This window comes from Manis javanica, chromosome X (genome assembly GCF_040802235.1).
Source record: "Manis javanica isolate MJ-LG chromosome X, MJ_LKY, whole genome shotgun sequence".
Lineage (NCBI taxonomy): Eukaryota > Metazoa > Chordata > Mammalia > Pholidota > Manidae > Manis > Manis javanica.
Genome location: NC_133174.1, coordinates 111795943 through 111809437, shown reverse-complemented (window position 1 = coordinate 111809437; position 13495 = coordinate 111795943). Strand labels below are relative to the sequence as shown.

At 39.1% G+C, this 13495-nt stretch overlaps 1 protein-coding gene across 1 annotated transcript in view; it reads right to left on the bottom strand.

The window, feature by feature from the left end:
- LOC108388459 (kelch-like protein 4) overlaps positions 1 to 13495 on the bottom strand; it is an 82733-nt gene that overhangs the window by 33792 nt on the left and 35446 nt on the right. Inside the window, exons 2-3 of the mRNA XM_073227700.1 lie at positions 518 to 685; positions 10 to 146 (exon numbers count right to left, since the gene is read on the bottom strand). Coding sequence (XP_073083801.1) covers positions 10 to 146; positions 518 to 660 — 280 coding nt within the window. The 5' untranslated portion in view covers positions 661 to 685. The remainder of the gene's footprint in view (positions 1 to 9; positions 147 to 517; positions 686 to 13495) is intronic.

Genomic DNA, 13495 nt, shown 5'->3' with positions numbered 1-13495 from the left:
AGCACTTACCTGTGTAAGCATACTGAACCAAGGAGTTAAGTGCATTAGGATCAATTCCTTCCATCTTGACCTCTTCTTGTGTGGCTTCACACATGTTGGTAGTAAACATCACAGCAAAATAATCTGACATAGCACTGAGGACCAACCTGGAAATAGAAATGTTTCACAGGAACTTAAATTAGTCCATAATCTCACAGAAAAGCATGAAATGCAGACAGTAAGTTTGTAACACTGGTAACTCTGTTTACTGCATAAATCTTTCACAGTTCATTAAAGTGCTATGAATTAGAAAGGTAAAATGAGTTGATTTTCTTTTAGAGGGTTCATCAATTTCTCCCTAGCTTGACTCTTCTAAGTATCACACAGGGCGATGGATCAAATATGCTACTGCTTTTTCAATACAGGAAGATAAACATCCGTTTTCCTTAGTGTTCCAGTTTGTAATCAGTGGACTGATTTTTGTTGATTCATACTTGGTTACACTCACCAAATGTTCTGTCTGCATAAGGATACTTACCGATGGGCTGGGATTCGCATGTTTCCAGCAACGAGAATCACATCACACAGTCTTTTCTCTTTCCAGTAGTTCTCTATTTTATGGAGAGTTTTCTCTGCATGGTTTACAGCACGGAACTCCTCCTCAGATCTGCTGACATCCATTTTTTCAGGGTGTTGTGTATCTAATCTAAAAGGGGGTGAGAGTGAGAATATGTGAGTGCAAATGTCCCATGGAAATTTAGACATATCAACTACAAGAAATATATGGTATTAAAGTAAAATTGAAATTTGCCCTCCGATTTTAAATATTTCACTGTGATTACTACCTAACCTTCCATCAAAGTGATGTGTCATGATTAGTATTTATACGTGGCATGGAACCATAAAGGGGTATGGTTTAGCTGCAGGGCTACTGGTAACTGCCATATGAACAATCATAAACTTCAAAATACCACCCTTTCTTTGATTTTTATTGGTATCACAGCTTTGCCAGTAGGCATGAAATTGTAGGCATGATTTAAAATATTTTTCAAGTTTGAAAGGTATCAAAGTACTCATAACATATGAGAAATATTTCTTGAAGAATCTCAAGCCTGAGAGTTTGGTTACACTCTACATGTCAATCCCATTAAGAAAATATATAACTTCCATCTTTTATATCTTTTCTCAGATTTAACAGGATACAATTGACATATAGCATTGAATAATTTTAGGTGTACAATATGATTATTTGAAAATATATATTGTATATGATTACAATAAATTTAGTTAGAACACCCAACACTTCACATAGTTACTATCTTTTGTGTGTGTGGCAGGAACATTTAAGATACACTCTCTCAGCAATTTTCAAGTGTCCAATACAGTATTGTTAAGGATAGTTACCATGCTGTACATTAGATCCCCAAAACTTACTCATCTTCTAACTGGAAGTTGTACCTTTTGACTATTTAGGCAAATATGGTAACTGTTGAGTTTACAATAAGGGAAGCTGTTTATATGTCCTTTCAACATCGCACAACAGCAGAATTTAAATACTAACACAAGCACATAGAGGCTTACAAATCAGTAGAAACTTAAAAATTTGATGGTTGGATGAACACACTTAGATACTTTGATTGTTACCTTTCTTGCTTCCAGGCATCATTTTCAAACCACCCAGTTAAGATTAATTTTAAGTTCCCCCACCCCCAATTCAGCCTGTGCTTTTTTAAATACAATTGGTCCAGGGTGACATTACTCTTTGTTTAGTTCAAATAAATGATTCACCTCTGAATCTTCTTTGGGACTTTAAGTTACTCTACTATATGGATCATCAGGACAGCATGATATGAATATCTTTAAAACTGCCTGCTACGAAATGAGCCTGTTTTCGTCTGTTTTGGAAAGGAATAATTCCTTGTCACCACAGACTGGAAAGCATTTCGGTTTCAGTCAACTCACTTATCCTAATCTTTACTCTGCTCAGGTAATGGTTTGATTGACACTGAATCAATCAAACATCAAATGTCTAATTATCTTAGATATCCTCACATATACTCCACCATGTATTAGAATGGGCATATTGTAAAGGAGGAATATGTTTTGGGAAGTTCTGGCCAGGAAATAATTTTATTCTGTGAATGTTCTTCAGCCTAATTTGGTTAAGGATACAAAAGTATCTTTAATTTAATCTTGTTACATAAGGAATGAAATTAGATTTTTATTTGACATCCTTTTTCTTTTTTAATGTAAGTATTTATAACTACAAATTATCTTCTTAGCACTGCTTTTGCTGTATCCTGTATGTTTTGGTGTGCTGAGGCTTCATTTCCATTGACTCAAGATATTTTCTAATTACACCTGTGATTTCATCTTTGCCCTATTGATGGCTTAAGCATGTCTTGAATTGTCCACATATTGGGAGATTTTCTAATTTTCCTTCTATTAATTTTTGTTTTCATGCCATTGTTATCAGAAAAGGTACTTTGCATCATTTGATTCTTTAATGTATTAAATTTTGCAGTGAAAGTACAATCTAATCTTGAGAACATCCCACATGCACTTGAGAAAAATCTGTGTTTTTCTATTATTTGGTAGACCGTTCTCTGTAGGTCTGTTAGGTCAATTAATCTATAGTACTGCTGAAGTCCTCCATTTCCTTATTAAAGTCATGTCTGATTGTTCTTTGGGGTTTTTTATACTGGGCTATCGATATTACTATAGTTCCATCTAATATCATTGTAGCTCCATCTAATTCTCCCTTCAATTCTGTCAGTGTTTGTTTCATATATTTAGGAGATCTGGTGTTTGTTGCTTTTATCTTTATAATTATTATATCATTAATAAATAACCCTTTTATCAGTATCATCTCGTTTGTTTTTGTAATAGCTTTTGACTTATCCCATTTTGTTTGATATAATATAGCTACTCCTGCTCTTTTTTGGTTACTATTTACATGAAATATATATTGCATCCTTGACTGTTCTTAATCTGAAGTGAATTTCTTCCAGATAGCATAAAAGAATCTATTGAAAAGCCTTTTAAAAATATCCGCTCTGGAGAGGGCGGAGCCAAGATGGCGTCATGAGCAGAGCAGTGGAAATCTCCTCCCAAAAACACATAGAGCTATGAAAATATAACAAAGAAAAATATTCCTAAAATAGAGACCACAGGACACAGGACAACATCCAGACCACATCCACACCTGCAAAAACCCAGCGCCTTGCGAAGGGGGTAAGATACAAGCCCCGGCCCGGCAGGACCCGAGCGCCCCTCCCCCCGGCTCCCGGCGGGTGGAAAGAAACCGGAGCGGTTTTTTTTTTTTTTTTTTGGTGAGTGCTTTTTGGAAGCCTTAAAGGGACAGGGACCCCGTTGCTAGGGAGGCAGGGTGGCGGGACCGGTGAGCGCCTGGGTCCAGCACTTGAGGACGGAGGAAATCGCGCGTTTTTCCCCTTTTTTTCCTCTTTTTGGCAAGTGCTTTTTGGAGCCCTTAAAGGGACAGGGACCCCGGTGCTAGGGAGGCAGGGCGGTGGGACTGGTGAGAGGGTGCCTGGGACTGGCGCCTGAGGACAAAGAATATCCCGCGTTTTTCCCTGCGGGACCGGTGGGAGGGTGCCTGAGACTGGCACCTGAGGTCGGAGGAAATTGCGCGTTTTTCCCCTTTTTTTTTCTCTTTTTGGCGAGTGCTTTTGGAAGCCTTAAAGGGACAGGGATGCCGGTGCTAGGGAGGCAGGGCGGCGGGACTGGTGAGCAGGTGCCTGGGACCGGTGCCTGAGGACAAAGAATATCCTGAGTTTTTCCCTGCGGGACTGGTGGGCGGGTGCCTGAGACCGGCACCTGAGGACGGAGGAAATCGCGTGTTTTTCCCTTTTTTTCTCTTTTTGGCGAGTGCTTTTTGGAAGCTTTAAAGGGACAGGGACCATGGTGCTAGGGAGACAGGGCAGCAGGACCAGTGAGCGGGTGCCTGGGACAGGGGACTGAAGACAAAAAAAAAAAATCAAATGTTTTTTCCTTTTTTTTTTTTTCTGTTCCCTCTCTCATTGTTGCTGTTGTTGTTTTGGTTTGGAGAGTGCTTTTTGGAAGTCTTAAACAGGCAGGACAGGTCACTTAGACCAGAGGCAGGGAATCTGGGGATCTCTGGGCACTCTAACCCCCTGGGCAGCAAGGAGCACAGAGGTCCCTTACAGAGATAAATAGCCTCCCAGCCGCTCCCCCTCCAACGGGGCTCCACCATTTTGGAGGAGCAGCCGCAGCCAGGCCAAGCCCACAGCAACAGCGGAGATAAACTCCATAGGAAATGAGCAGGTAGCAGAAGTCCTGTCTGCGCACAGCTGAAAAGCATAAGCCACTAGAGGTCTCTATTCTCCCAGGAGAGGAAAGCCACAAACCAACAAGAAGGGAAGCTCTTCTAGCAGTCACTCGTACCAGCTCTGCAAACTATCTCTATCACCATGAAAAGGCAAAACTACAGGCAGACAAAGATCACAGAGACAACACCTGAGAAGGAGACAGACCTAACCAGTCCTTCTGAAAAAGAATTCAAAATAAAAATCATGAACATGCTGACAGAGATGCAGAGAAAAATGCAAGAGCAATGGGATGAAGTCCGGAGGGAGATCACAGATGTCAGGAAGGAGATCACAGAAGTGAAACAATCCCTGGAAGGATTTATAAGCAGAATGGATAAGATGCAAGAGGCCATTGAAGGAATAGAAGCCAGAGAACAGGAACGTATAGAAGCTGACATAGAGAGAGATAAAAGGATCTCCAGGAATGAAACAACACTAAGAGAACTATGTGACCAAGCCAAAAGGAATAATATTCGTATTATAGGGGAACGAGAAGAAGAAGAAAGAGGAAAAGGGATAGAAAGTCTCTTTGAAGAAATAATTGCTGAAAACTTCCCCAAACTGGGGGAGGAAATAATCGAACAGACCATGGAATTACACAGAACCCCCAACAGAAAGGATCCAAGGAGGACAACATCAAGACACATAGTAATTAAAATGGAAAGGATCAAGGACAAGGAAAGAGTTTTAAAGACAGCTAGAGAGAAAAAGGTCACCTATAAAGGAAAACCCATCAGGCTAACATCAGACTTCTCGACAGAAACCCTACAGGCCAGAAGAGAATGGCATGATATACTTAATGCAATGAAACAGAAGGGCCTTGAACCAAGGATACTGTATCCAGCACGACTATCATTTAAATATGATGGCGGGATTAAACAATTCTCTGACAAGCAAAAGCTGAGGGAATTTGCTTCCCACAAACCACCTCTACAGGGCATCCTACAGGGACTGCTCTACATGGGAGCACCCCTAAAAAGAGCACAGAACAAAACACACAACATATGAAGAATGGAGGAGGAGGAATAAGAAGGGAGAGAAGAAAAGAATCTTCAGACAGTGTATATAACAGCTCAATAAGTGAGCTAAGTTAGGCAGTAAGATACTAAAGAAGCTAACCTTGAACCTTTGGTAACCATGAATCTAAAGCCTGCAATGGAAATAAGTACATATCTCTCAATTGTCACCCTAAATGTAAATGGACTTAATGCACCAATCAAAGGACACAGAGTAATACAATGGATAAAAAAGCAAGACCCATCTATATGCTGCTTACAAGAAACTCACCTTAAACCCAAAGATAAGCATAGACTAAAAGTCAAGGGATGGAAAAACATATTTCAGGCAAACAACAGTGAGAAGAAAGCAGAGGTTGCAGTACTAATATCAGACAAAATAGACTTCAAAACAAAGAAAGTAACAAGAGATAAAGAAGGACACTACATAATGATAAAGGGCTCAGTCCAACAAGAGGATATAACCATTCTAAATATATATGCACCCAATACAAGAGCACCAGCATATGTGAAGCAAATACTAACAGAACTAAAGAGGGAAATAGACTGCAATGCATTCATTTTAGGAGACTTCAACACACCACTCACCCTGAAGGATTGATCCACCGGGCAGAAAATAAGTAAGGACACAGAGGCACTGAACAACACCCTGGAACAGATGGACCTAATAGATATCTATAGAACTCTACATCCAAAAGCAACAGGATATACATTCTTCTCAAGTGCACATGGAACATTCTCCAGAATAGACCACATACTAGCTCACAAAAAGAGCCTCAGTAAACTCCAAAATATTGAAATTCTACCAACCAATTTTTCAGACCACAAAGGTATAAAAGTAGAAATAAATTCTACAAAGAAAACAAAAAGGCTCACAAACACATGGAGGATTAACAACATGCTACTAAATAATCAATGGATCAATGAACAAATCAAAATAGACATCAAGGAATATATAGAAACAAATGACAACAACCACTAAGCCCCAACTTCTGTGGGACGCAGCGAAAGCAGTCTTAAGAGGAAAATATATAGCAATCCAGGCACACTTGAAGAAGGAAGAACAATCCCAAATGAATGGTCTAACATCACATTTATCAAAACTGGAAAAAGAAGAACTGAGGCCTAAAGTCAGCAGAAGGAGGGACATAATAAAGATCAGAGAAGAAATAAAATTGAGAAGAATAAAACAATAGCAAAAATCAACGAAACCAAGAGCTGGTTCTTTGAGAAAATAAAGAAAATAGATAAGCCTCTAGCCCAACTTATTAAGAGAAAAAGATAATCAACACAAATCAACATAATCAGAAATGAGAATGGAAAAATCACGACAGACTCCACAGAAATACAAAGAATTATTAAAGACTACTATGAAAACCTATATGCCAACAAGCTGGAAAACCTAGAAGAAATGGACAACTTCCTAGAAAAAAACAACCTCCCAAGACTGAACAAGGAAGAAACATAAAAGTTAAACAAACCAATTACGAGCAAAGAAATTGAAACAGTAATCAAAAAACTACCCAAGAACAAAACCCGGGGCCGGACGGATTTACCTCGGAATTTTATCAGACACACAGAGAAGACATAATACCCATTCTCCTTAAAGTGTTCCAAAAAATAGAAGAAGAGGGAATACTCCCAAACTCATTCTAAGAAGCCAACATCACCCTAATACCAAAACTAGGCAAAGACCCCACCAAAAAAGAAAATTACAGACCAATATCCCTGATGAATGTAGATGCAAAAATACTCAATAAAATATTAGCAAACAGAATTCAACAGTATATCAAAAGGATCATACACCATGACCAAGTGGGGTTCATCCCAGGGATGCAAGGATGCTACAATATTCGAAAATCCATCAACATCATCGACCACATCAACAAAAAGAAAGACAAAAACCACATGATCATCTCCATAGATGCTGAAAAAGCATTTGACAAAATTCAACATCCATTCATGATAAAAACTCTCAGCAAAATGGGAATAGAGGGCAAGTACCTCAACATAATAAAGGCCATATATGATAAACCCGCAGCCAGTATTATACTGAACAGCGAGAAGCTGAAAGCATTTCCTCTGAGATCGGGAACCAGACAGGGATGCCCACTCTCCCCACTGTTATTTAACTTAGTACTGGAAGTCCTAGCCACGGCAATCAGACAAAACATAGAAATACAAGAAACCAGATTGGTAAAGAAGAAGTTAAACTGTCACTATTTGCAGATGATATGATACTGTACATAAAAAACCCTAAAGACTCCACTCCAAAACTACTAGAACTGATATCGGAATACAGCAAACTTGCAGGATACAAAATTAACACACAGAAATCTGTAGCTTTCCTATACACTAACAATGAATCAATAGAAAGAGAAATCAGGAAAACAATTCCATTCACCATTGCATCAAAAAGAATAAAATACCTAGGAATAAACCTAACCAAAGAAGTGAAAGACTTATACTCTGAAAACTACAAGTCACTCTTAAGAGAAATTAGAGGGGACACTAATAAATGGAAACTCATCCCATGCTCATGGCTAGGAAGAATTAATATCGTCAAAATGGCCATCCTGCCCAAAGCAATATACAGATTTGATGCAATCCCTCTCAAATTACCAGCAACATTCTTCAATGAATTGGAACAAATAATTCAAAAATTCATATGGAAACACCAAAGACCCCGAATAGCCAATGCAATCCTGAAAAAGAAGAATAAAGTAGGGGGGATCTCACTCCCCGACTTCAAGCTCTACTATAAACCCATAGTAATCAAGACAATTTGGTACTGTTACAGGAACAGAGCCAACGACCAGTGGAACAGATTAGAGACTCCAGACATTAACCCAAACATATATGATCAATTAATATTTGATAAAGGAGCCATGGACATACAATGGCAAAATGACAGTCTCTTCAACAGATGGTGCTGGCAAAACTGGACAGCTACATGTAGGAGAATGAAACTGGACCATTGTCTAACCCCATATACAAAGGTAAACTCAAAATGGATCAAAGACCTAAATGTAAGTCATGAAACCATTAAACTCTTGGAAAGAAACATAGGCAAAAACCTCTTAGACATAAACATGAGTGACCTCTTCTCGAACATATCTCCCCGGGCAAGGAAAACAACAGCAAAAATGAGCAAGTGGGACTACATTAAGCTGAAAAGCTTCTGTACAGCGAAAGACACCATCAATAGAACAAAAAGGAACCCTACAGTATGGGAGAATATATTTGAAAATGACACATCTGATAAAGGCTTGACGTCCAGAATATATAAAGAGCTCACACGCCTCAACAAACAAAAAACAAATAACCCAATTAAAAAATGGGCAGAGGAACTGAACAGACAGTTCTCTAAAAAAGAAATACAGATGGCCAACAGACACATGAAAAGATGCTCCACATCGCTAATTATCAGAGAAATGCAAATTAAAACTACAATGAGGTATCACCTCACACCAGTAAGGATAGCTGCCATCCAAAAGACAGACAACAACACATGTTGGCGAGGCTGTGGAGAAAGGGGAACCCTCCTACACTGCTGGTGGGAATGTAAATTAGTTCAACCATTGTGGAAAGCAGTATGGAGGTTCATCAAAATGCTCAAAACAGACCTCCCATATGACCCAGGAATTCCACTCCTAGGAATTTACCCTAAGAACGTAGCAATCAAGTTTGAGAAAGACAGATGCACCCCTATGTTTATCGCAGCACTATTTACAGTAGCCAAGAATTGGAAGCAACCTAAATGTCCATCGGTAGATGAATGGATAAAGAAGACGTGGTACATATACACAATGGAATACTACTCAGCCATAAGAAGTGGAAAAATCCAACCATTTGCAGCAACATGGATGGAGCTGGAGAGTATTATGCTCAGTGAAATAAGCCAAGAGGAGAAAGAGAAATACCAAATGATTTCACTCATCTGAGGAGTATAGGAACAAAGGAAAAACTGAAGGAACAAAACAGCAGCGGAATTATAGAACCCAAAAATGTACTAACAGGTACCAAAGGGAAAGGAACTGGGGAGGATGGGTGGGCAGGGAGGGATAAGTGGGGGAGAAGAAGAAGGGGGGTATTAAGATTACCATGCATGGGGGGGAGGGAGAAAGGGGAGGGTGGGCTGCACAACACAGAGAGGACAAGTAGTGACTCTACAGCATTTTGCTAAGCTGATGGACAGTAACCGTAATGTGGTTGTTAGGGGGGACCTGATATAGGGGAGAGCATAGTAAACATAGTATTCTTCATGTAAGTGTAGATTAAAAATTAAAAAAAAAAAAGAAAGAAAAAAGAAAGAAAAGGGGGATTACTCTTTGATAGGATAAAACTATTGGTAAATCAAAGATCAACACATGCTTTAAATATCCTTAATGTTGATCACTTAAAGGGTGTCAGATGATCAGCTATGGAGGTACTCTTTTCTGATAATATTCCTTTCTCTTAATAAAAAAAAAAAAAAAAAGCAGTTACTGTGTGCTGACCTCCAATGAGTTCTGCACAGTGGTATAGAGGGCATGTCAAAGTGTGGGCAAAGGGTCTGTTTGTTTCTATGCAGAAGATCAAGGCCTAGCTTGGATACCCAGAAAATGAACTAAGATACGATATGAGGAGGAGCTTCCGGCATCAGCACTCTCTGGAGGACTTGTGCCAGGGGATGATCATCAAAAAGCCTCCACAGGGATCCGGACGATGCTGCGGTTGTGGCTGCATCCAGCCCACCGTCTCCTGGACTTGCCATAGGAATGAGGAGGGAGATGTCTAGGCTGGCATGTGCATACAGTGAGACAACGAATTTGACCGGATCTGTACTGTTGGAACTCAACCAGGAGTTGGGAGGGGTGCAAGTTGTAGCACACCAAAATCTCATGACTGTAGACTATCTACGGTTAAAAGAACATATGGGATGTGAACAGATCCCAGAAATGGGCTGCTTTAATTTGTCTGATTTCTCTCAGACGGTTCAAGTACAGTTGGACAATATCCATCATACCATACACAAATTTTCACAAATGCCTAGGGTGCCTAAATGGTTTTCTTGGCTTCACTGGAGATGGATGATAATTATAGATTTGCTTTGTTTATGTCACCGTATTCCTATTATGTTAATATGTGTGTGCAAATTAGTTAGTAGTTTAAAACCTATACATACTTAAGGTACTCTACAAGAAGATATGTCAAAGAAATAATCAATCCTCCCATGTTTCTTTCCATATGCTACATCTGTAGCTTTTCTTCTTTCTTCCTAATTACAACCCTTAAATAGAATTCGTGCCTCATATCGAATTTACCGAGTATCATAATTCCTCCAGGTGGTAAAGATACCTCGAGACAAGTGCTGGGCATAGAAGCCACAGGGCATAAATCTGCAGGAAGTAAAAAGCTAACCTTTTCAAACAATATGGCTTCTCTCTCACTTACCAACTTTATTTCCCTGTATGGCCCCGGAAGATGACTGGTTAGCCAGAGATGGGTAAGATTCCTCAAGGGAGGTACAACCTAAGACAGGCACAGTCGCAGGGGGGCCATCAGGTGAAAATTGGGGATCAACAGAGGTGAGGCTCAGAACCTCATCTGCCCTGCTTTGAGAGAAATCTTCTGCATCCGTGGATGTTTTGCTGCCCTAGTCTAGCTTGGATTAATACTTAGTCCACAGGCACACACCTGATCATCTACATTTGCCCTCTTACACCACTAAACTATGTTTTCTACCTTTATCTTGCATCTACCTACCACTTCAGCATTTTATTCAAAATAAAAATAATAATAATAATAAAGGGAGAAATGTGGGATCCACATATAAATCAAGTATAAAAATCAAATGAATATTCATATTTGACCTGATTGTTTATAGTTCATAATGCGTGATCAAAACCGAAAGTTTCTTTGATGAATGCCCTTGTACTGTTCACCATGTAAGAATTTATTCACTATGTAAGAATTCGTTCACCATGTAAGAACTTGTTCGTTATGCTTCAGAAGATTGGAGACTGACGAGAATTAGGCTTGAGATGGATTAATGATTGTACATTGAGCATTGACCCCCCTATACTGAATTTTATGGTTGTTAACCACCATTTGATCAATAAATATGAGAGATGCCCTCTCAAAACAAAAAATTAAAATGGAAAAGATCTGGGACAAGTACAGCGTATTAAAAGCAGCCAAAGAGAGAAAAAATATCACCTACACCTCCCAAGAAGAAACTCAGATGGCTAACAGACACATGAAAAGATGCTCATCATCACTAGTCATCAGGGAAATGAAACTAAAACCACAATGAGATATCACCTCACACCAGTAAGGATGCCCAGCATTGAAAAGACTAAGAACAACAAATGCTGGCAAGGATGTGGAGAAAGGGGATCCCCGCTACACTGCTGGTGGGAATGTAAGCTAGTTCAACCATTGTGGAAAGCAAAATGGAGTTTCCACAAAAAGCTAAAAATAGAAATACCATTTGACCCGGGAATCCCATTCTTCGCAATTTACCCAAAGAATGCAACTTCCAGATTCAAAAAGACATATGCATCCCTGTGTTTATCGCAGCACTTTTTACAATAGCCAAGATATGGAAGCAACCTAAGTGTCCATCAGTAGAGGAGTGGATAAAGATGTGGTACATATACACAATGGAATACTATTCAGACATAAGAAAGAAACAAATTCTACCATTTGCAACAACATGGATGGAGCTGGAGGACATTATGCTCAGTGAAATAATCCAGGCGTAGAAACACAAGTGCCAAAATATTTCCCTCCTTTGTGGAGTATAACAGCGAAGTAAAACTGAATGAACAAACAGCACCGGACTCACAAACTCCAAGAAGGGACTAGGAGTTACCAAAGAGGAGGTGTGTGGGAGGGTGGGTGGGGAGGGAGTGAGAAGGGGATTGAGGGGTATTATGTTTAGTACACATTGTGTGGGGGATCATAGGGACAACAGTGTAGCAAAGGGAAGTCACATAGTGGATCTGTAACATCTTACTACACTGATGGACAGTGACTGCATTGGGGTGTGGGTGGGGACTGGATAATATGGGTAAATATAGTAACCACATTGTTTCTTCATGTGAAACCTTCATAAGAGTGCATATCAATCATACCTTAATAAAAAATCTATTAATTAATTAATTTTAAAAAATCACCTACAAAAGAAAACACATCAAGCTATCAGCAGACTTCTCAGAAGAAACCTTATAAGCCAGAAAAGAGTGGCCTGATATATTTAATGTGATGAAACAGAAGGGGCTTGAGTCAAGAATACTCTTCAGCAACATTACTATTTAAACTTGATGGATGGATTAAACAATTTCTAGGTAAGAAAAGTTGAGAGAATGTTCCTCCTGCAAACCATATCTACAGTGTATTTTAAAGGGACTGTGGAAGTGCTCTAGATGGAAGTGCTCCTAAGGCTAAATAGCTGTCACCAGAAAAAATAAAACCACAGTAAAGGAAGCAGACCAATTAATTACTAACAAAATGCAAAATTAAATCAGCTACACACAAAGGCAGTCAAGGGATACACAAAGAGTACAGAATATGACACCTAACATATAAAGAGTGGAGGAGGAAGAAAAGGAAGGGAGAAAAAAAGAGTCTTTAGATTGTATTTGTAATAATGTAAAAAGCAAGCTAAGTCAGACGGTTAGATAGTAAAGAAGCTGCCATTCAACTTTTGGTAACCATGAATCTAAAACCTTTAATGGCAATAAGTACATATCTATTGATAATCACCCTAAATGTAAATGGACTGACTGCACCAATCAAAAGACAAAGAGTTACAGAATGGATAAAAAAGAAAACCCATCTATATGCTGCCTACAAGTGACTCACATCAAAACCAAAGACATATACTGACTAAAAGTGAAGGGGTGGAAAAAGATATTTCATACAAACAGTATGGAGAAAAAAGCAGGACTTGCAGTACTTATATCAGATAAAATAGACTTTGAAACAAAGAAAGTAATGAGAGAAATATGGACATTATATAATGATAAGGCAGTCAGTCTAACACGAGGATATAAACATTATAAATGTCTATGCACCCAGCATAGGAACACCCAAATACGTGCAAAAAATACTACCAGAATTAAAGGGGGAAATAGAATACAATAAGTTCATTTCAGGGGAATT